The following is a 21,584-nucleotide window of genomic DNA, read 5'->3' on the forward strand; positions in this document are numbered from 1 at the left end:
TGAGACTCTTAATCTCAAGGTGGTGGGTTTCAGCCCCACGCTGGGCAAAAAGACTCCTGCGTCAGAGGGGGTTGGACTAGGTGACCCTGGTGTTCTCCTCCAACACTACAGTTCTATGATTCTACGTTTCTACATCTCTCCCTTCCCTGCCCCTCAGCAGCCCGCTCTTCCTCTCCGTTCTCCAGCCAAGCCCATTTCCTTGCAGCAATGCTTTTAAGTCTCCCTCTGATCTCCCAGCATGAGAACCCAGTGGTGGTGTAATGGTTAGAGTGCCAGACTAGGGCCTGCGAGAGACCAGGGTTCAAATCCCTGCTCAATTCGGTCTCTACAAACTCACTCCTTGCAAAATGTCTCCCAGAACCAGAAGAGTCATGAAAAGGGCGGAGGCTGGCAGTGAGCAGGCCCAGTCTCCAATTGCTGGGTGGGGGCACGGATGGACGTGGAGAGGAGAGGACTTAGGCAGCTGTGGGGAGATGGGGACCTTCAGTCTCGGCAACCGATTAATGGGACAAATCCCTTCACTTGGCCATGAAGCTCACCAGATGACCTTGAGGGCCAACCTACCTCACAGGGTTGTTGCGGGGGATTAAATGAGGAGGGGAGGTCCATGCATACCACTCTTGAGCTCCATGGAAAGGGGGAAAGGTGCAGGGACGCGGACTTATAAAAAATATTGGGGGGGCGGCCGGGAAAGCTCATGAATAATAAATAAGCTCATGAATATGCAAATAAAGTGGCGCCGCCTCCTCGTGAGCGAATAGGGGAGAGCGTGCTGCGCCTATTAATCAGCTCCGAAGGAAATTGGGTGGAGCTTTTGCTCGGGAGGGAGGGCAGGAGGCATGCAGCCCGACCCTGTGCATTTTGGGCTGGGGGAGGGGCGGCGGTGGCGCTCTGCTGGAGGGGCGCCGGAGATTATTGGGGGGGCAGAGCCCCCCCAAACGAATTTTTGAGGGGGCTCAGGCCCCCTCAAGCCCCATGGAGTCGGCGCCTATGGAAAGGTGTGATATAAATAAATATATAAATGGTGATGATGATGATGATCATAAATGTATAGCTCGGGTACCAGCATTTGCTGCTGCATCTTCTTCTTCTCGGCCTGCAGCTGCTGCCCGCGTTCTTCCTCCTCCTCGATTCTGGCCTCCATCTCGTGGAGAATCTCCTCCAGCTCCTGCTTCTTGGCGGCCAGTCGGATGCGCATCTCTTCGGCTTCTGCGTAGAGCTCGGTCTCGGCCTGGAGCTGCTCCTGAAGTTGGTTCTTTTCTTCAGACAGCTGGCAAAGGACAACAGCAAATGTTAAAATTCGGGCAAAGTGGTTTCTTTACCCGAGGGCAAACTCGTTTCATCCCAAACTAGAAGAAGTCATGCACCCACCATTGCTCGGGAATTTGAAGGGGAGGAAAAAATCAGCAGAGTTTGGAAATAACTGGTTAAATTTTGAAAGCCTCAGTGCACTATCTTGCTTCAAAATGGCTATCCAGGAAAAGCCAAAAATGGCTCCTTGATCTCAGAAACCATCACACACCATTGGGCTGAAATCAGGGCAGGTGTGAAAGGTTCAATCCATCGTCTTGATTCAAACCTCTGCTTGCATTTGCCTGTCCTAGGGAGCAAACACCAGTTCTGGGCACCACAATTTAAGAAGGATATTGATAAGCTGGAATGGGAGCAGAGGAGGGCAGCCAAGAAAATCAAAGGTCTGCAAACCAAGCCTACTATGGACAGCCTAGGGAGTCAGGTTTGTTTAGCCTGGAAAAGAGGAGACTTGAGAGGAGATAGGATAGCCATCTTCAAATATCTAAAGGGCTGTCACAAGGAAGAGGGAGCAAGCTTGTTTTCTCCTGCTCTGGAGGGTAGGATCAGAACCAATGGCTTCACATTACAAGGAAGGAGATTCCAATTCAACATCTGGAAGAACTTTGTGACAGTAGGAGCTGTTTGACAGGGGAACAGTCTCCCTCAGGAGGTGGTGGATTCTCCTTTCTTGGAGGTTTCTAAGAAGAGGTTGGGTGGCCATCTGTCAGGGATGCTTTGGCTGAGATTCCTGCATTGCAGGGGGTTGGACTAGACGACCCTCAGGGTCCTTTCCAACACTATGATTATATGAGCACCTAACCTGACAAGGAAGGATCCGGGCGCTTTGGGTGGAAAGGTCAAGGCACCCTGCAAGCTCACCTGGCTGTGCTTTTGTTCCAGTTCTTTCAACTCGCTCTCGGCTTTGATCTGCCTTTCCTTCACCGCCTTGAGCTCTTCATCTTTCGCCTGCATCTCTTCCTCTTGGCGGGTGACCTGTAGCAGCGGCTTCACCTGAAAGAAGAGAGTTTCTATGGTCACTTCGGGAAACACGCTGCCTGACCCCTCCACACACACACACACCCCGAAAAAGAACATGGCCGCCTTTCCTAGTCTTTCCCCCAGGGAACCTTTTAATGGGAGCAGGCTGCGAGATATAGTCCTCAGAGAGCAGCCTTTGGGAGGAAGGCTGTTGCGTGGCGAGCCCCCCCCCCCCCGTGGAAATAATTACACATGACACAATTATTAAGGTTAATGGGCTAAATAAGGCCAAAACTTTATTGGTTACAGGTGATTAGCTGTATTGGCTTAGGCACTGGTCCTAACCAACTATATCCGACTTCAGTCCGTCCACTTTAAGTCCAGGAAGGGTTAACCACTAGTAGGCGGAGTCCTGCTGGTGCACATCAACTAGGAACTCCCCTGGGGTCATCGCTAGGGGGCGTGCCTTAGGCCCTCACCTCCATAGGTTTTGGACAGGGCCACGCCCCCTGGAATCCTTTATCAGACTACCCTTCAATATGTGGGGAAGGTGATGGCACTTCCTCCCCTCTTCCATCTAAAGAACAATACCAATGCCTAACCGCCAATACCCAGAAAGTTGTGGCAATTTGCTACGAGGTAGGCGAAAACCAAGTGGCTGGTGCCAATTTGCCAAGTGGGAAAATTCCTACCAGGCCCCTCAATGGCGACCAGCCAAGGTCCATAGCAAGGTCAAGGAACGAAAACCTTATAGGGCAGGAGGGTGGGAAAAACAGGAACAGATGGCAGGCAAGGAGAGAGGGAGATCCCCGGCCGCGTCCTGGTTTAAATAAGGCAAGCCACACCCCCAGAGCCAACAGATTGGCTGGCCAGGAGGTGACGCAGCCAGGAATCCCCCCAATCACAAGTTGGCTGAGTTCCAGCTGCCACGTGTGTGGTGGGGCCGTGATGCCCGCAACTCCACCTCCTCCAAAGGGCGGAAGTGGCTTTCTAGAGCAGCTGGCCAGGGCAACCCTAGGAAGGGGCAGCCAAGGAAGGCACCTACTTTGGTGAAGAGTCTCCACCACTGCCAGTTCCTCAACTTCAGGTAAGCAGCACAATTCCTTTGGATGACCTTCATGGCGGTTAACTGCTGCTGCCTCTTGGCAAAAGCCCTGATCAGAAAGAGAGAAATATACAGTCATACCTCAGTTTTTGAACGTATCCGTTGAAAAACATTCCGGTTTTCGAACATCGCAAACCCGGAAGTAAATGCTTCAGTTTTCGAACATTTTTCAGAACCCAAACATACGATGCGGCTTCCGCTGGTCTCAGGAGCTTCCGCTGAGTGCAAGATCCCAAGGCCTAGCGGGGCACCTGCACATCCCAGAGGTGATATTTAGGCTTATTTGGGCTAGCTTTTTTGGTTTTCTTTTGGTTTATTTGGAGTTCTCTTGCAACCAATTTGATTTTGTGACTGTGCGGAAGCCAGCGCTGAGTGAAATGGATAAAAGTTCCAAAGCCAAGGGAATGGTTAAAATAATAATAATAATAATAATAATAATAATAATAATAATAATAATAATAAATTTATACCCCACCCATCTGGCTGGGTTTCCCCAGCCTCTCTGGGCGGCTTCCAACAAAATATTAAAATACAGTGGTCTGTTAAACATTAAGAGCTTCCCTAAACAAGGCTGCCTTCAGATGTGTTCTAAAAGTCTGGTAGTTGTTCTTCTCTTTGACATCTGGTGGGAGGGCGTGGAACTAATTAATCCATTTTGCATTACTTTCTAAGGGAAATCACGCCTCAGCAACTGGTACAACACGTGCATGCCAGATATCTGTTATACCCTCACAAAAGCATGTTGGCATGGGACAGTCTTAGTGTTGTGTCCAATGCAGTCCTGCTCAAAGGAAACTCCCCAAATTAATGGCCCAATGTCCATTCATTTCAGTGGATCTGCTCTGAAGATGACTAGTATTGAATACAACCCTTCACCATCCGTGTAAAACACCCCACCCAGCTGTGTATAAAGATAAAGGTAAAGGGGCCGACTCTGGGGTTGTGGCGCTCATCTCGCTTTATTGGCCGAGGGAGCCGGCGTACAGCTTCCGGGTCATGTGGCCAGCATGACTAAGCCGCTTCTGGCGAACCAGAGCAGCGCACGGAAACGCCGTTTACCTTCCTGCCAGAGTGGTACCTATTTATCTACTTGCACTTTGACGTGCTTTCAAACTGCTAGGTTGGCAGGAGCAGGGACCGAGCAATGGGAGCTCACCCCGTCATGGGGATTCGAACCGCTGACCTTCTGATTGGCAAGTCCTAGGCTCTGCGGTTTAACCCACAGCGCCACCTGCGTCCCAAGGAAGAGCAATTTTGATCAGCAAAATGTCCAGTAAAGGGGAATTTACTTGGGGCTTCTGGTTACAGGAACACACCCACCAGGAGTCTGCAAATGCAATGTGCAAACAGTCTGCCCTGGAGCAGGAGCTGAAGTGGGAGGAGCCTGGTAGTTTTGCAGACTCTCCCTTCTGACAATGCCCTGCCCCTTGCAGACTGGCTTGCTTGCATGAGTTGTTCAAAAGCTCTCTGTCCTTTCGGTGGGCCCATTACACAGGGCACCTGGTCCAGCAAAGTCACACCACTTGTGGGAGTGACCATGCTTGATGCTTGTGATCCTGCACCTCCCACCCATCCTAAGTTTTTTGTTTTGGTTTGGTTTTTGGTTGCTCCTTGGGAAATAACCGTACTTTCTTGCCAAGTAGCCTCGGGATTGAGCCTGGAAAGTGATGATGACGTCTGTGATCTTCAGGTCTCTCTCTTCTTCCAAATGAGCCAAGACGCCGGTTCTGAAGAAGATCTTGCTCTGCCCGATCCTGTACAGGTTGGGGTCAAGTTCCAAGGCTTTGATCTATAGGGGTGGGAAGAGACACCAACTTGCACTGTTCAATTAAAAACCAGATATAAGCTAACCCTCCACGTAAGCTTTGTGCAAACGAATTGGGACGAATGCTCAACAAATGGATCATCTGGGGGAAGCTGCAGAGCAACTCAGTGTGTGTGTTTTTTTAAACGGCATGTATTTATTTATACAGTATTAGAGCACCACTGTATAAATGAATTCTGGAATACGGGGTGTATTTAAAAGATACGTCCCAAAACACAGAGTTGGTCCGGAGTGGAGAAAATGAAACATCTTAAGGGAAACCCTGGAATGCCAAGAAAAAGAAGGAAGAAAACAAAGAGGTGAAAGGAAGTCTGGTCATGTTGGAATGTGGAGCAGGAAAGTAACAGAAAACAAGAGTCATGCAACCAGGGACATATAGCAAAGGGTGAAAAGGCTTTGCTCACCATAAGTATACATGCTTGCTTTCCATCCATAAATCCTTTCGGAATGGCATTTGCAGCAAGAATTTCATAGCTATGGGCAAAGCACATTGAAAATAGCACTGAATTCTGCAACATCTGAATATAGGCGTGATCCAAATCATGTAAATCCTTGGGTATGAAACATGTGGCATGGCATAAAATGTATAGTCTCTCTCGCTTCTGAATTACAATTTATCCGTGAACCTATTAATGTCCATAATTTGATATTTATTTCTTGGCACATTTTTGGGGAGAATCCCTGCTAATTTACTTCTTCCATTAGTTTGCAATTTATCTAATTTGGGTCTTGCAATTCCATTCATATATCCAGCCGATATAAGAGAAATGCAGATTAGGTAAAAAGTTAATCAAAGTATATTAGACAAAAATGGGTAAACTGGGAGAAAAGCACACTAAAATGCTGATGAATTCTTAATAAAATAAAAAAAGGAAAAACGTGGAGAACTGAAGATTGGGAAAAGGAGAAATTGTGGGAAACAAAAGCTGTCAGATTTGCCTGTTCCTAATTAAATCCTTTGATAACAATCCTGAGCTCCGATCCATGGAACAAACTGATAGCAACAGTGCTATTGCACAATTCCCATTCCTTTCAAAAGAGATGATCTTGGTGAATTGGAGCCTACAGTTTCATTTTGAGACAATCCATACTCCTGTAGCTTTGTCATGCTACAGGAACCCAAGCAATTTGCTCCTGCTCATGTTCAAGTCATGCAGCCCAGTCACTGAGATGCCTAGACCCAGGTCTGATTTGGGGAACTCTTGCACAATATCTCCCCCCGCCAAAAAACAGAATCCTTATTGCTCCTTGTAAGCCTCTTACCGCTGGCGGAATTCCTGGAAGACGATTCTGTTAGGGAAGCCCTGGCGGCAGATTCGGATCCCTTCCAAAACACCGTTGCACCTCAGTTGCTCCAAGACCAAGTGAGCATCTAGCTTCCCGGACTGTAAAACAGGGAGACGTTCTTTTATAATTCCATCACCCAGCATAGGAAAGGGGGCAGGAGGGGTTTGCAAAATGCCCATTTTTTCACTTCTGGAATATATAAGTGAATAAGCTTCAAAACCAGAGCAGAGAATTCTGTCTAGAGGCTTTTCTACACTAAAAACTAGTGGTTCTGAAGGAGCAATTATGTGAACCATAGTTTGGTAAAATGATGGGATTCCTCCATTAAAGATTCTCAGCTTCACATGCACAGTGGAAACTAGTCCATTAGGGCAGGGGTGGGGAATGTCTGGCCACGAAGCTGTTCTCCCTAAACTGCACACTTGTTCCACACCTGGCATCACATGGGGCATCGAGTGCATGATTTCCTGACTGTTCCTTTCCTAGAGTAAGACTTGCTTGCTAATGGGCAAGCATTGCTTTGTTCCAATAGCAACAATTGGTTTCCAACTGAAACTGCTGCTAAAGTGGAGAGTTACTCCCCAGGGCTCTCCCCAGAGAAGTTTCCCGACTCCAAAGGCCACATCCTCTCACTGGTCCTAATCTGTACCCTCCCCTCAAGTGGGGAAACCCAGCCAGGTGCATGGGGTCTTCTTCTTCTTCTTAGGCTTCAGGTTTTATTTTTATTTTGGCGAATTACATGGCTGCTTTCTAGTTGCTGTCTTTTCCATTTTGAAAACAGTTTGGTTTAATATTATCGTTGTGGTTTCAGCTTCTTGTTCTCATATTGCTCTGGGGGATTTTCTGAAGCATAAACAAATACAGTGATACCTCTGTTTTCGAATGTCTCCGTTGACGAACATTTCGGTTTTTGAACACCATAAGCCCGGAAGTAAATGCTTTGGTTTTTGTACACACCTCAGAAGTCGGACATGCCACGTGGCTTCTGCTGAGTGCAAGATCCTGAGGCCCAGCTGTTGGCTATTGAGTTTTCAGTTTTCAAACTTTTCAGAACTCCAATGGTCTTCTGGAATGGATTACAGTGGTACCTTGGTTCTCAAACCTAATCTGTTCCAGGAGTCCATCCGACTCCTGAAACTGCTCGAAAACCAAGGCACGGCTTCCGATTGGCTGCAGAAGCTTCCTGCACTCAAGTGGAAGCCATGTCAGACGTTCGCAAACCAGAACACTTCTGGGTTTGTGGCGTTCAGGAGCTGATTTGTACGGGAGCCAAGCCGTCCAAGTACCAAGGTACCACGGTACGTTCGAAAACCGAGGTACCATTGTACTTGGAAAAGGAGTGGATGTGCTCACTCTCGGTGCCAGCAGAGTACTGACCCTTTTTTCGTGATTCGGGATGATGCAGCGGACGAAGTTGGGGCTGGTGTTCCTCAAGGTGGTCATGAGCTTTGTCAGCTGCTCCTTGTACAGCTGCCCAACTGTCCGGAACATGCCCTTCTTCGTCTTGGAAGCGCTCGGGAGGGAACTCTCCGTCATCTTGGCCATCTGGTCCAGCCCCACGATGCGGTCCACTGAAACAAAGCCGAGACTATACATTCAGCCTTTAGAGGAAGCCTCAGGGGCAGAGGAGCTGTTTGGCATGAAGAAGGGCCTATGCTCAATGGACGGCGTTGCATGCTTCATGTCCTTACCATCTTTCCAGAGATCTGCCACAAACTTCTCGGAGGACTGGTTCAGTAAGGACGTCACGTTGTCGTTCAAGGGATCCATGTTCTTGGTCAGCCAGGAGGTGGCGTTGTAGTTAACCTTCCAGGAAAAACAAAAAGCCAGCATGTGTGAGTCACTGCAAGTTGTCACTTGGCAACTTCCAGCAGGGGCAGATCTGGGTAATATGCCACCCTGTAAAAGGCAAAAATTGGCCCTGTGGGTTAAACCACAGAGACTAGGACTTGCCGATCAGAAGGTCGGCAGTTCAAATCCCCGCGACGGGGTGAGCTCCTGTTGCTCAGTCCCTGCTCCTGCCCACCTAGCAGTTCAAAAGCACGTCAAAGTGCAAGTAGATAAATAGGTACCGCTTTGTAGGGAAGGTAAACGGCGTTTATGTGCGCTGCTCTGGTTCGCCAGAAGTGGCTTAGTCATGCTGGCCACATGATCCAGAAGCTGTACGCCGGCTCCCTGGGCCAATAAAGCAAGATGAGCGTCGCAACCCCAGAGTCAGCCACGACTGGACCTAATGGTCAGGGGTCCCTATACCTTTTACCAGCCCTCCCTCTGTGAGTCTACCTCAGAGGTCAGCAACCTAAGGCCCATGGGCCAGAAGCGGCCCATGAGGGTCACTTAACCAGCCGATGAGCCTGTTGACATTTCCATTCCACCTTAAGGAACAGGCATGAGATTGTTGCGTGACACATGTCTGTTTACATTCCTGCACAGTATGCTGGGAACTTCCATTTGTGTATAGCTTTTGCTTTTGCTGTTCTCTCTGAGACGATATGAGAGAGAGACATGTTTCTTTGTTCTGATTTATGTTTAATAAATCTGTAGTTAGAGCATGACTTCACAAGCCTCACACCTATTCTGTGTGCGCAGTACACTCTGCTAATAGCGTGCCCTGGCTTTTGAAGTCCGGGTCACTGATTTACGTCAAGCATGGGCCGATGGAAGGAGACGGCACAGCTGGGGCTTATCAGCTGGCCTCCCGGCCCTCTGCACGTCAACAGAGCCACCCCCGAACCAAGCCACCCACTCGACAAGTCCCGTGCGCTGCGCTAAACCAGCACAGCGCGGTGCGGGGACTCTCTTCAGCGGCTCCAGAAACCGCTTCTGCACATGCCCAGACACTGGAAATCACATCTGCACATGTCCGCGGTGCTGAAAATCACTTCTGCACATGCCCAGATGCCAGAAATCGCTTCTGCGCAGGTGCAATTTTCAGTGTCTGGGCATTGCACTGCGCCGGTCCGGCCCACGGAGGATCTCTGCAGGAGTGATCCGGCCCACACCCGGTAAGCCTTGCAGACCCCTGGTCTACCTCCTCTCTGCCATTGTTGCCAACTGCTGATGCTTCTCTGTCCCATCACTGCTACCAGACAGAGTCATTAAGCAAGCAGGCAGCAGGAGCTGACTCTTCCACCTTCTCACCTCTGCCATTATTTGCTTGCTCATTACCCTCCAGGCCAGAGCAAGAGGTAGGTGAACAAGCAAGTTGCAACAGTGAAGAGGAAGAGCAGGTGTAGGGGAATCGTGGGGGGGGGGGGGCGGTGGCACAGCAATGGCCTGCCCATGCCAACCCTTTGCGCTGTCCCTGAGTGCTTCAGCCTGCGGCAGGGAGGGGGCAGCATGTGTAGGGCTGCCATATGTCCGGGTTTTCCCTGACACATCCGGGAAACGCTCAGCAAAATGGAGTCCAGGCGGATTTTTGCTGAATTAGCAAAATGTCCGGGGAAACAGAGACTTATGGCAAGTAGGGCTATTTTTCTCCCCAAACAATTAAAGGAAAGCAACCCTAAGTATGTGCACTAAGAAATTGTCACAAAAGATTGGATATGTAATTTAAGTGAATTTATAGAATTAGCAAGGTTAACAGCAGCCCTAAGACTTCAGACAAATAAAAAATTAAGATTAGAATGGCAATGTTTCGAGGAATATATGGAAAAACACTGCTCTAAAAGGAATATGTTGATATGCATGGATTAAGTATGTAAAGTATAAATGAGAACAATAATTAGAAAGGGTTATAAAGTGGTGCTTCAGGTTAAGAACAGTTTCAGGTTAAGAACAGACCTCCAGAATGAATTAAGTACGTAACCAGAGGTACCACTGTAGAGACTTGAAAACACAAAACTGGTTGAAGGGATGGAGGGAAGTCATGAGCTCGGCAGAGCAAATAGTGTTTTTTTTGTTATTTGTTATTGTAATGTTGGAAATATTGTGTTTAAAAAGAAATTAATAAAAATTATATGGAAAAAAAGACAATATTCAAATTTGAACCAAAGGAAGTTGAGTAGCGGTGGAGGGAAGTCACAGGGGTATGTAGGGTTTGTGTCTGTGGTATAGGGGTATATGTATTTTTACTTTTTGTATCAGTACATGTTAGTTTATTTTATTTTATTTTTTTGTATCCTTTATTAAGAATAAATAAAATTTGAAAAAATTAAAAAAAGAAAGAAATTGTCTATTTGGATGCCCCTGTCCTGCCCCTTACCTTTCCTGCGTAATGAATGATAGAGAACTCTGTTTTGTCCTTGAGTTGCTTCTGCTTTTGGAACTTGGGGTGGTTGCCTTGTTCGTTACCCAGCTTCTCCACAAAGGAGGTGTCTGTGGCCTTGGGGAACCAGCACTCTTCATCCAGCAAGGCCAGGACACCAGGGGGGTTATTCTGAAATGGAGAAGAACAGAACGTCATCAGATCACCTCTCGGGAGAGACCTTCCCAACATATTGGGCGCTGACTGCTGAAATTTACTGTCCATTTGGTAAAGAGCTGGAAAGAAAATGGTGTTCATTTGTTTAGAGGAGGAGTGGGGAGTCTTGGGGGGGGGGGGACGGGACAGATCATTGTCTCCTCAAGCCCTAGCAGGTCAAATTTGACAGGTGGGCAGGGTTGCCATTTATCATTGATATCAGGTGATGATACGCTTTGTAGCCCCGATTGTTGAGACCTCAAAGTGCAACACAGGGCTGTTTGAAAGCCCCTTTGCAAACAGTCCTGCACTGCTCTTTGAACCTCCTAAACCAGCTGGTTTTAGGATGGTTAAAGAGCAGCGTGGGGTTGTTTGCAATACGTCTTTCAAACAGGCCCACACTGGGCCTAGAAACTCCAGTTTTAGAGGTTCAAAGAGCAGCATAGGGCTGTTAGAAAGTCCTTTTGCAAACAGCCCTGCGCTGCTCTTTAAACTCGGGTTCTGTTAAACCATGGCCACAGAGATAAAAATTAGCGTAGGAAATTAAGAGCAGCCCTCCTGGGTGAGGTGAAAGGCCCGTCTAGTCCAGCATTCTGTTCTCACCACTGCCAAACAGATGGCTCTGGAAAATTTGCCATAACTGATTAAAATTAGCCTCTGGGTGCCAAATGCTTCCATTGATCAATTGATGGATTATACCCAAGGTAGACAATCCTCTGTGATACAATGCTAAGGTGTCAGTGTGGTATAGTGGTTAGAGAGGTGGAATATTGCCTGGAGAGCAGCACTGTTCCTTAGCCCAACCTACCTCAAAGGGCTGTTGTGAGGACAAAATGGGGAGAGGGGAAGAACCTTGCATCCCACCTTAGGCACCTTGAGGGAAAGGTGGGATATACATTTTGTGTGTCTGTGTGTTAAAAATAAGAAGTCAAATTTAATACTGAGAAATTTAGCAAGTCACACTTGATGCAATAGTTTAAATTTAATGAATTGCTTAATTTAATTTAATTTAATTTAATTTAGACCTGACCAGACTGTAAGAAATTCTGAAGAGTTTGGATTTGATATCCCGCTTTATCGCTACCCTAAGGAGTCTCAAAGTGGCTCACAACCTCCTTTCCCTTCCTCCCCAACAACAGACACTCTGTGAGGTGAGTGAGGCTGAGAGACTTCAGAGAAGTGTGACTGGCCCAAGGCCACCCAGCAGCTGCATGTGGAGGAGCGGGGAATTGAACCCAGTTTACCAGATTATGAGTCCACCGCTCTTAACCACTACACCACACTGGCTCTGTGAAGATGGTTGTAATGGGTGAATGTTCAACCAGATGTTCTAGACAAAGCAGTCTTACTGGTCTTTCGATCAGCTCAATGCAGGGCTGCAGGTCCAGTCCAAAATCAATGAAGTTCCACTCGATGCCTTCCCTCTGGTACTCTTCTTGCTCAAGGATGAACATTGTGTGGTTGAAGAGCTGCTGGAGCTTCTCGTTGGTGTAATTGATGCACAGCTGCTCAAAAGAATTGACCTGGGGGAGGGGGAGAAAGCAGGGGGAAAGCAGCCATATACAGCGTTAATCTTCTTAAATCAAGGTAAGACCAAAACAATTGGAGCTTTTAAACCTTAATAAACAAAGACTACTCGTCTTTTTTAAGGGACGCGGGTAGCGCTGTGGGTTAAACCACTGAGCCTATGACCTGCCCGATCAGAAGGTCAGCGGTTCGCATCCCCATGACGGGGTGAGCTCCCGTTGCTCAGTCCCAGCTCCTGCCCACCTAGCAGTTCGAAAGCACACCAGTGCAAGTAGATAAATAGGTACTGCTCCGGCGGGAAGGTAAACGGCATTTCCATGTGCTGCTCTGGTTCACCAGAAGCAGCTTAGTCATTCTGGCCACATGACCCGGAAGCTGTACGCCGGCTCCCTCGGCCAGTAAAGCGAGATGGGTGCCGGAACCCCAGAGTCGTCCGCAACTGGACCTAATGGTCAGGAGTCCCTTTACCTTTACCTTTACTCGTCTCTTTATAAACCTACAAGTTCATAAAGTTTATAAAACCAACAAGCTTATAAACCCATAAACAGTATGGACAGGACCAGCCCTATCATTAGGCAGAGTGAGGCGCGTGCCTCAGGGTTGCCGGAGGACAGCAGTGAAGTGTTGGAGGGCAGAGCGGCAAGTGCTGAACAGTCTGCCTGCCACCTCTGAGTGAAGCCCACCACCACCATCTCCGCCAGAGGATGCTGCCCCATTGGACCAGCATCGAACAAGATTCAGCTCCAGTCCAGTTGGCTTCTGTACAGGGAACTGGGGACAATGCACCATGCCCTTCACCTCAGGCAGCAAAATGCCTTGGACCACGGACAGGGCCTGATTTAGGTTTGATGAGGCCCTAAGCAACTGAAGGTATTGGGGCTCTTTATATGTCCGGCTGTCCTTTGTCAACAACAAATTGTCACTGTTTTTTGTATTGAATATATGCTATATATGCTTTTGAATTATGGTGCTGGAGGAGACTCTTGAGAGTCCCATGGACTGCAAGAAGATCAAACCTCTCCATTCTGAAGGAAATCAGCCCTGAGTGCTCACTGGAAGGACAGATCCTGAAGCTGAGGCTCCAATACTTTGGCCACCTCATGAGAAGGGAAGACTCCCTGGAAAAGACCCTGATGCTGGGGAAGATGGAGGGCACAAGGAGAAGGGGATGACAGAGGACAAGATGGCTGGACAGTGTTCTCAAAGCTACCAGCATGAGTTTGACCAAACTGGGGGAGGCAGTGGAAGGCAGGAGTGCCTGGCGTGCTCTGGTCCATGGGGTCATGAAGAGTCGGACACGACTAAACAACTAAACAACAACATATGCTATATGGTAATTTGTGGACCTAATAGGTATCTAAAGCCATTTGCACATGTGGCCACGCAACCAGTCCATGCAGAATGTAGGTACCCTATATATAGAAATGAGCAAACCAGTGATATTTCAGGGAGCAGGCTAGCAGGTGGCGCCCATTACTTACATCATAGGAGCCTACACAACATAAAACACTCTTGCTGTATGTAGGTTCTATTTTATTTGTTTTTTATGTTATATTTTGGAAATGTACATCCAGGGGGTTTTTTCTTTAAATTTTTTGGGGCCCCCAAGAGAGTGGGGCCCTAAGCTATAGCTTGTTTAGCTTATATGTAAATCCGGCACTGACCATGGAACACAAGAAAATGAGCTGGCCTTGATTGAGGTCAGCTGCTCTGGTCACCTTGGGCTGAATAAAGGGGGCATACCTCAAAAATCTCAAACCCAGCAATGTCGAGGATTCCCAGGAAGGATGCTCCCTGTCTCTTGGTCTTGTCCAGGGCTTTGTTCACCCGGCTCAGAATCCAAAGGAAAAGGCGTTCATACGTTGCTTTGGCTAAGGCCTCTATTGCAAAATCAGCCTGTTGAAAAAGTTAAACGGAAGCAAGACCAAAATCAATGAAGGAACCACAGCCAGCTTTTACTGCATGGCAATCATTGGTGTCTGGGCTGGGGGAAATTCCCATTGTCTGGGTGTTGGATCTTTTGAAGACCAGGACCAGAACGGAGGAAACAAGGGAAAGAAGGCCATCATTACCTGTTCCTTGGTCTGAGCTTTCTGAACAACATCTCGGCCAACCTTGATTCTTGGGGTGAGTATTGACCGGGTGAAATCTGTCACATTGATACCCATAAGGTGGCACACTTTTTGTGCAGCTGGAACAGAAGAAGAAGAAGAGTTTGGATTTGATATCCTACTTTATCACTACCCTAAGGAGTCTCAAAGCGGCTAACAATCTCCTTTCCCTTCCTCCCCCACAACAAACCCTCTGTGAGGTGAGTGGGGCTGAGAGACTTCAGAGAAGTGTGATTGGCCCAAGGTCACCCAGCAGCTGCATGTGGAGGAGCAGGGAAGCGAACCCGGTTCACCAGATTACGAGTCCACCACTCTTAACCACCACACTGGCTCTCAGAAGAGATTTGAAATGTCATTTTATACTAGGGTTGCATGGATAAATTCAATTTTGGTTGCATTTGAACAAGAAGCTACCTAAGTTGCACTTTTCCAACCAATGTGGGGACGAAAACGCAACTATCCTTCAAAATCTGCCATGCCCTGAATTTTGCAATGCAGTTCCTCCAACCAACATATACAAAAGTTGCACATATTGGTGAAAACAACATACCAAGATGCATTACATTCAGAAAACCTGTTTGTGAAAATGTGTAAGTCGGTCAAAACTCCATGCAAAAATGTGTTTGTTAGGGGAAGTTCTCACCCAAATTCTGGCGAATTTTCAGGAGGGTTCTTTATAAACAAAACCCCCCACACCAAAACCACTGCATAAATGTGGAGAAAGGAATTTAAGACTGGGGGGGGATGGGAAATGTGGAGAAACCAAAACTGACTGATTTGTGCACCCACTATTTCATACAGCATCTTTCCCCCACTTGAGTTGCAAGTAAGAGATGTCAGATGTACCATCAGAAAAGCAGAGTTTTGTTTTCCATGAAAAGCTGAATATTGATATACAAGTTTCTGCTGTTGGGTACTGGCCATGTGTGCATGGCTGCTTGTAAACTATACATGGTCCATTTTTGCAGGGGGGGCGGGACTCACAACGAGGGCAGAAATCTGAATCCTGCACAGTCCTCTGTCATACCTGTGTTGTCTGGCATTGAAGCTTGGTCTGTGTTCCTCTCTTTCTTGAAGACGATGTTACCAAGCTGGAGAACGGATGAGACGACTCTCAGCATCGCTGCGTGGGTGTAAAGGAGACATCTTTAAGAAGCTGGAACATATATACAGATTCGTACTCCGCTCAGTCAACAAGGGGGCTCAGAAAAGAGTTTTAGCCCTACCACAGTCTGATGGAAAGGTCTGTTTTACATTTCGTACCCAGGATGAACCCCTAAGCTTCCAAGTCCCAAAGATGAGCGAGAGCCAATTGGGTGCATCTCTCTCATACTCAGAATTCCAGGTTACAACCCTATGGCCTGTTAAATGCTGTGCACTGTGTTTTTATTATTATACTGCCTAAATTATGTTTATAATGTTGCACACCACCCTGGAATCTTTGGATAAAGGGTGATATATAACTGAAGAAATACCTAAGAATAATACTAATAATACTATGTTTACACGTAAAATTAGTTTATGTTCGGGTTCCTTTATTTCAGAAAGTAAAAACCAGGACACCCCAAAAGTTGTTGAACTTTCTTTAGACAACCCCCAAATTTGTTGAGCTTAAGCCCAGAGTTCGCCCTGCCCACAATTTATTTCTGAGTTGTTTACTCTCGCATCTTTTATCTCAAGATCGGTTGCACACACTTTAAAATCTGTCTGGAGGATACTGCAGGCAGCAGTAAAATTTCTGGGCCAGTAGGTGTCACCAGACTGAAAAACTACAGACACCGTGTTCCCTTAGGCACCAAATGCAGTTAGAGAGCCTTAAAGAAAATGGGAAGAGCATTTGGAAAAACAACCACGGCAAACAATTCATCTGACTGATGTCTCCTCTTCTTCCAGTCGTAAAACATTTTCAACACAGCTGCCGCTTCTCTTTATTTACAAAAATAAAAAAATAAATCCCAATCCGAACTCCCATGTCCCGATCTCCTTGCAGCTCTCTGCTTGGACGTCAGTGCTTGGAGGCCCCCTAAATCCTAGCTTTAAATGGTCATCTGTCTGGTACTTCCTGGCTGAAGTTCAAATCCCTTCTGCTGAGTTTGTGCAGAGTCCTGTCACAGGAATGCTTAAAAAGTTTATCTTTCCCTTGCTGCATCTCAAACATTCAGAGCCCAGGTTTCCAGCTACTGCTTTGTGCTGGAAAATTCATCAACGGTGTTGAATCTGCAGAAATGCTGCCTTTGAAAAAACAACAAAAATTCTAATTCATTCTTGATGGTGATCGTACATGATCCAGGTAGGGCTGGGAGAGGCCCAAACCCTGCAGAGCTGCTGCCAGTCTGTGTAAAGGTAAAGGGACCCCTGACTATTAGGTCCAACTCTGGGGTTGCGGCACTCATCTTGCTTTATTGGCCGAGGGAGCCGGCATACAGCTTTAGGGTCATGTGGCCAGCATGACTAAGCCGCTTCTGGCGAACCAGAGCAGCGCACGGAAAAGCCGTTTACCTTCCCGCCGGAGCGGTACCTATTTATCTACTTGCACTTTGATGTGCTTTCGAACTGCTAGGTTGGCAGGAGCAGGGACTGAGCAATGGTAGCTCACCCCGTCGCCGGGATTCGAACCGCCAACCTTCTGATCGGCAAGTCCTAGGCTCTGTGGTTTAACCCACAGCGCCACCCGCGTCCCTTACCAGTCTGTGTAGACAATACCAAGTTAGATGGGTCAACAGTCCAACATGTTCTGTGGCAGCGTCCTATGTTCAAAAAACTCATTCATTCGGCACAAGTTACTGATCAGAGCTGCGCAAATGATCAGCGGTAGATGAGAAATCAATGGCAATTGAATTTGTTTCTCATTTGCAATCTAATAATAATAATAATAATAACAATAATAATATATTATTTATACCCCGCCCATCTGGCTGGGTTTCCTCAGCCACTCTGGATGGCTTCCAACAAAATATTAAAATACAATAGTCTGTAATCGTAATAGTCTGAAATGTAATCTAATGCACAGATGCAGATCATAAGTTTCTGATGTGACTGAGTGGTAAAGGAAACAGTTACTGAGTTCTAGACATTTGAAGCTTGGCGCTGTGGTCTAAACCACCGAGCCTCTTGGGCTTGCTAATCAGAAGGTTCGAATCCCCGCGATGGGGTGAGCTCCCGTTGCTCTGTCCCAGCTTCTGCCAACCTAGCAGGTCGAAAGCACGCCAGTGCAAGTAGATAAATAAGTACCACTGCGACACGAAGGTAAACGGTCTTTCTGTATGCTCTGGCACCTGTCATGGTCCTCCATGCGCCGGTAGTGATTTATTCATGCTGGCCACATGACCCAGAAAACTGTGGACAAACGGCGGCTCCCTCAGCCCAAAAGTGAGATGAGCGCCGCAACCCCATAGTCGCCTTTGAGTGGACTTAACTGTCCAGGGGTCCTTTATATTTTACCTTACCTTGACCAGGTCAGGCCATCAGTTCATCTAGCACAGGGATGGGGAATGGGATAGTCCTCTAGACCAGTGGCATAGCATGGGGGAGAAGGAGCGGTTGCCCGAGGCACAAAATTTCAATGCCTAGTGCTGCCTCAATACAGCTGCATGCTTATATCTCTGGGCTCCGCTGAAAATGGCTTCTCCATGCGAACCAGGAAATAACCTCTCCAGACAATGGAACAACTCTTATTTTCTTACCTCTGTGGCTGCGATCTCTTGGGTGATGCAGACGCCATTAGGCAGTTGAATGCACATGTGTACTCTGTCCGTTTCCCTCCCACACGGCCCTGGGTGCTGGTAACCCCTGCTATGACACTGCTCCAGATATTGTTGACCTTCAGCTACCATCAACCCCAGCCTGCATCGTGGACAGATGGGGATGATGGGAGTTGTGTCTGACAACATCTGGAAAGCCACGTACTTCCCATCCCTGATCTAACCCAGTATTTTCTGTGCCAGATATAGCCAATCTGTTGCCCTCCCAATGATACTGGACCACAAGTCCTATCCCTGCCCCCCGGTCTTTGGCCATGCTCGCGGGAGCTGTAGTTCAACAATGTCTAAAAGGCACTATGTCTTTGGTCCTCATCCCTTGGGTCGAAACCCATTGATATGAGCTGGGTTGTGACTATCACCAAGTGAATAGATGGTAAAATATAGAGAAGCCAGTTTCCAGATCTGGGTTAAAGTTGGGTCCCATATCTGAAAAGGATGAGGTCTAGGCTGATTAGTAGCACGTCTTCAGGAGAAGTCTTTAAAATCACCACTTAAAACTTTTTCAGCTTTTGCAAGGAGCATATGTCTTCCGAGGCAATTCCCCTTCTGCTTTCACCTTCTTGCAACAGGCCTTTCTGCAGAAGGCGCTGCCATTGCACACTTCATACATCATCAATGCCCTTTCCCCTTGCTTCTAAATAGTGGATAATCAGGAAGAAGAAACCCAGAGGCTCTGTGGAATCCAGTTGCAGACCCCACCCATTTGTGGGTTAGTGGTTCTTCCCCTCCCTAATCTAGGCCTCCATTAACAAAATAATCTCCCATATTGCACACACCATCCAATTCCACGCTACCCACAAACCATCCAACATTTCACAGGTGAAAACAGGGACGTGGTTATAATAGAGAAGGCAGTAAATTGCAAGCATAATTCTGGTGAACAAAAATCCCCCCAACAGTTACTAGAATAGTTGCTAAAATAAACACTCTCAGGGGTTGAAGAACTGCAGAGGAGGCTTGAGATGGTAAAAATAAAGACTACAAGCCTAACGTTGGAAATCACGATCCTTTCTCTTCAATTTTGCTTCAGGGTATCTGAAACTAATCCTACAGCAAAGCTAATTTAAGCCTGGAAACTCAATGCATATAACTGGACCGCTCTCAATATCAGCTATGCTGAAAGGCCCTTTTCAAATACCTTCATGCAAAACCTGGATCCAAATGCCACTATTCCTATGAAATACAAGACCGAAAAAAGAGAGAGATGCAGTTCACCAGACTAAATCAGGATAGTTTTAAACATCCATCACCACCCACTTAAATATCCATCCTGCACTGGGTGACAGATTGTTGTTGTTTTCGGGATACAGAAAGAAAAGAAATGGATAAAGATCATTTGCTTTTTGCTTTCTTCCTTACCAACTTGCTCTTCCTCATTGAAGCCCATAATACCCATAGCTTCCAGCGTCTCCTGGAACATCTCATCGTCTTGCTGAGAGGGAATGGGCACGTAGCCATTAGACAGGAAAGTGTAGTTGTTGAAACCTTCGAGCAGCAGGTCATCTAGAGAGTGAACAGTAGCAGAATTGAGATGAGCCAGTGCTATAAAAGAAAACTGCAGGGTTTTAGGCCTCTTATAACAAATTCTGCACGTTTTAATGTACCGTATTTTTTGCACCATAACACTCACTTTTTTCCTCCTAAAAAGTAAGGGGAAATGTCTGTGCGTGTTATGGAGGGAATGCCTACGGGTGGCATGCCTACGGATTTTCCTCCTCTAAAAACTACGTGCGTGTTATGGTCGAGTGCGTGTTATAGAGCGAAAAATACGGTAATTTATGTCCTCCCCGTCATACTGCAAGCGGCTTTGTGTGGGTTATAACCTCAAAAGGCAGCCCATGAAGCACATGCAGAAATGAAGGGTTGTAGCCAACTCAGTCCTGCTCAGAGTAGAGCCATTGAAATGAATGAACCTAACATGGTCCCTTTGGCCCAATATATGCTCCTGTAACATTCACCCTCTAGCCCAACCTTTCCCAACCGGGTAGCCCCCACCCCAAAGCCCACCCTGCCCCATTATGCCCCTGCCCTGCCCACTTTCCCAGCCACTTCTGGGTTGCTGCAATGCATGCATGTGCGGTTTCATGTCAATTGGATGCGCGTTAATCAGTTGTTGCCTGCACCAAGTCAGAACCAATCTTCCACCCAGCTTAGTATTTTCTGCACTGACTGGCAGAGGCTTTCCAGGGGTCCAGGCAGGGAGTTTTCCCCAGTCTTGCTTACGGATGCCGCTGGGAACTTCTGCATGCAAAGGAAAAGTTCTACCACCAAGCTACAGCCCCTGTCCTGCTCCCCGATGGTTCGAAACAGAAGCTGTCACTGCCAGTGCCTTACTCTTCATTTGTTCCGTGGCTCCAGCGAGTAGGTAATAAAATATGTGGAAGGTCCTTTCATCTCGGGCTTGCCGGATGGCCCGGGACTTTTCCAGCAAATCTGTCGGCAAATGTTAAGCAAGCAAGCAAAAAAGCGAAACTTTGGGTGCTTTTAAATATTGGCTCTGGAGTTTTCACTACTTGCCATAGTATCTCTTGCATAGGTTCTAAATGGTTTCAATTGTGCAAAGCAATTGGATTGCTTTGTTGTTGTTGTCGTCATCAGATCTCCACCTTAAGTGCTAATTTAATACAGTGGTACATTGGTTCTCAAACTTAATCCGTTCCGGAAGTCTGTTCCAAAACCAAAGCATTCCAAAACCAAGGCGCACTTTCCCATAGAAAGTAATGCAAAATGGATTAATCCGTTCCAGACTTTTGAAAACAACCCCTAAAACAGCAATTTAACCTGATTTTTACTATCTAACAAGACCATTGATCCATAAAATGAAAGCAATAAACAATGTACTGCAGTCACACAACCAATCAATCAGTAGCTGAACTGCACAGTCACAAAAACAAAACAAAAAGAGCCGCAAAAACAAAAATGCAAAATAAATAACAAAAACAGACAGACCTCAGCGTAACACTCAAAACGGAATTGTAACACTCAAAATGGAGCACATTCAGCTTCTGAAAAAAGTTTGCAACTGAAACACTTCTGGGTTTGCAGTGTTTGGGTTCCAAGTTGTTTGAGTACCAAGGCGTTTGGGAGCCAAGGTACCACTGTAGTGGAAAGCTGGGATATGTAACCTAATAAAGTTGTTTTAATAAAGAGCCCCATGGCAGGCCAGCCGCATCTGGCCTCCTCTCCCCTCAGCTGTCAAGTGGGGGCAGTCATTACATCAGACCTTCTCAGTGGGAAAGATGGGAAGCAGAAGACTCACTCCATCACTTTCCCCCCAAAAGCCCATCTCCATCTG

At 47.1% G+C, this 21,584-nt stretch overlaps 1 protein-coding gene across 7 annotated transcripts in view; it reads right to left on the minus strand.

The window, feature by feature from the left end:
- The window catches only part of MYH11 (myosin heavy chain 11), a 109,809-nt gene that overhangs the window by 29,979 nt on the left and 58,246 nt on the right, over nt 1-21,584 (minus strand). For all 7 annotated transcript variants that reach the window (XM_083474114.1, XM_083474117.1, XM_083474113.1 and 4 more), the window contains 15 exons: nt 20,624-20,722; nt 19,649-19,792; nt 15,556-15,651; nt 14,490-14,608; nt 14,161-14,313; nt 12,240-12,413; nt 10,693-10,866; nt 8,180-8,294; nt 7,866-8,059; nt 6,465-6,586; nt 5,606-5,675; nt 5,005-5,165; nt 3,317-3,425; nt 2,173-2,304; nt 1,064-1,270 (listed from right to left, as the gene is read on the minus strand). In XM_083474114.1, the coding sequence (XP_083330240.1) occupies nt 1,064-1,270; nt 2,173-2,304; nt 3,317-3,425; nt 5,005-5,165; nt 5,606-5,675; nt 6,465-6,586; nt 7,866-8,059; nt 8,180-8,294; nt 10,693-10,866; nt 12,240-12,413; nt 14,161-14,313; nt 14,490-14,608; nt 15,556-15,651; nt 19,649-19,792; nt 20,624-20,722 (2,069 nt within the window). The remainder of the gene's footprint in view (nt 1-1,063; nt 1,271-2,172; nt 2,305-3,316; nt 3,426-5,004; nt 5,166-5,605; nt 5,676-6,464; nt 6,587-7,865; nt 8,060-8,179; nt 8,295-10,692; nt 10,867-12,239; nt 12,414-14,160; nt 14,314-14,489; nt 14,609-15,555; nt 15,652-19,648; nt 19,793-20,623; nt 20,723-21,584) is intronic.

Source organism: Podarcis liolepis, assembly GCF_965112155.1.
Source record: "Podarcis liolepis genome assembly, chromosome: 14".
NCBI lineage: Eukaryota > Metazoa > Chordata > Lepidosauria > Squamata > Lacertidae > Podarcis > Podarcis liolepis.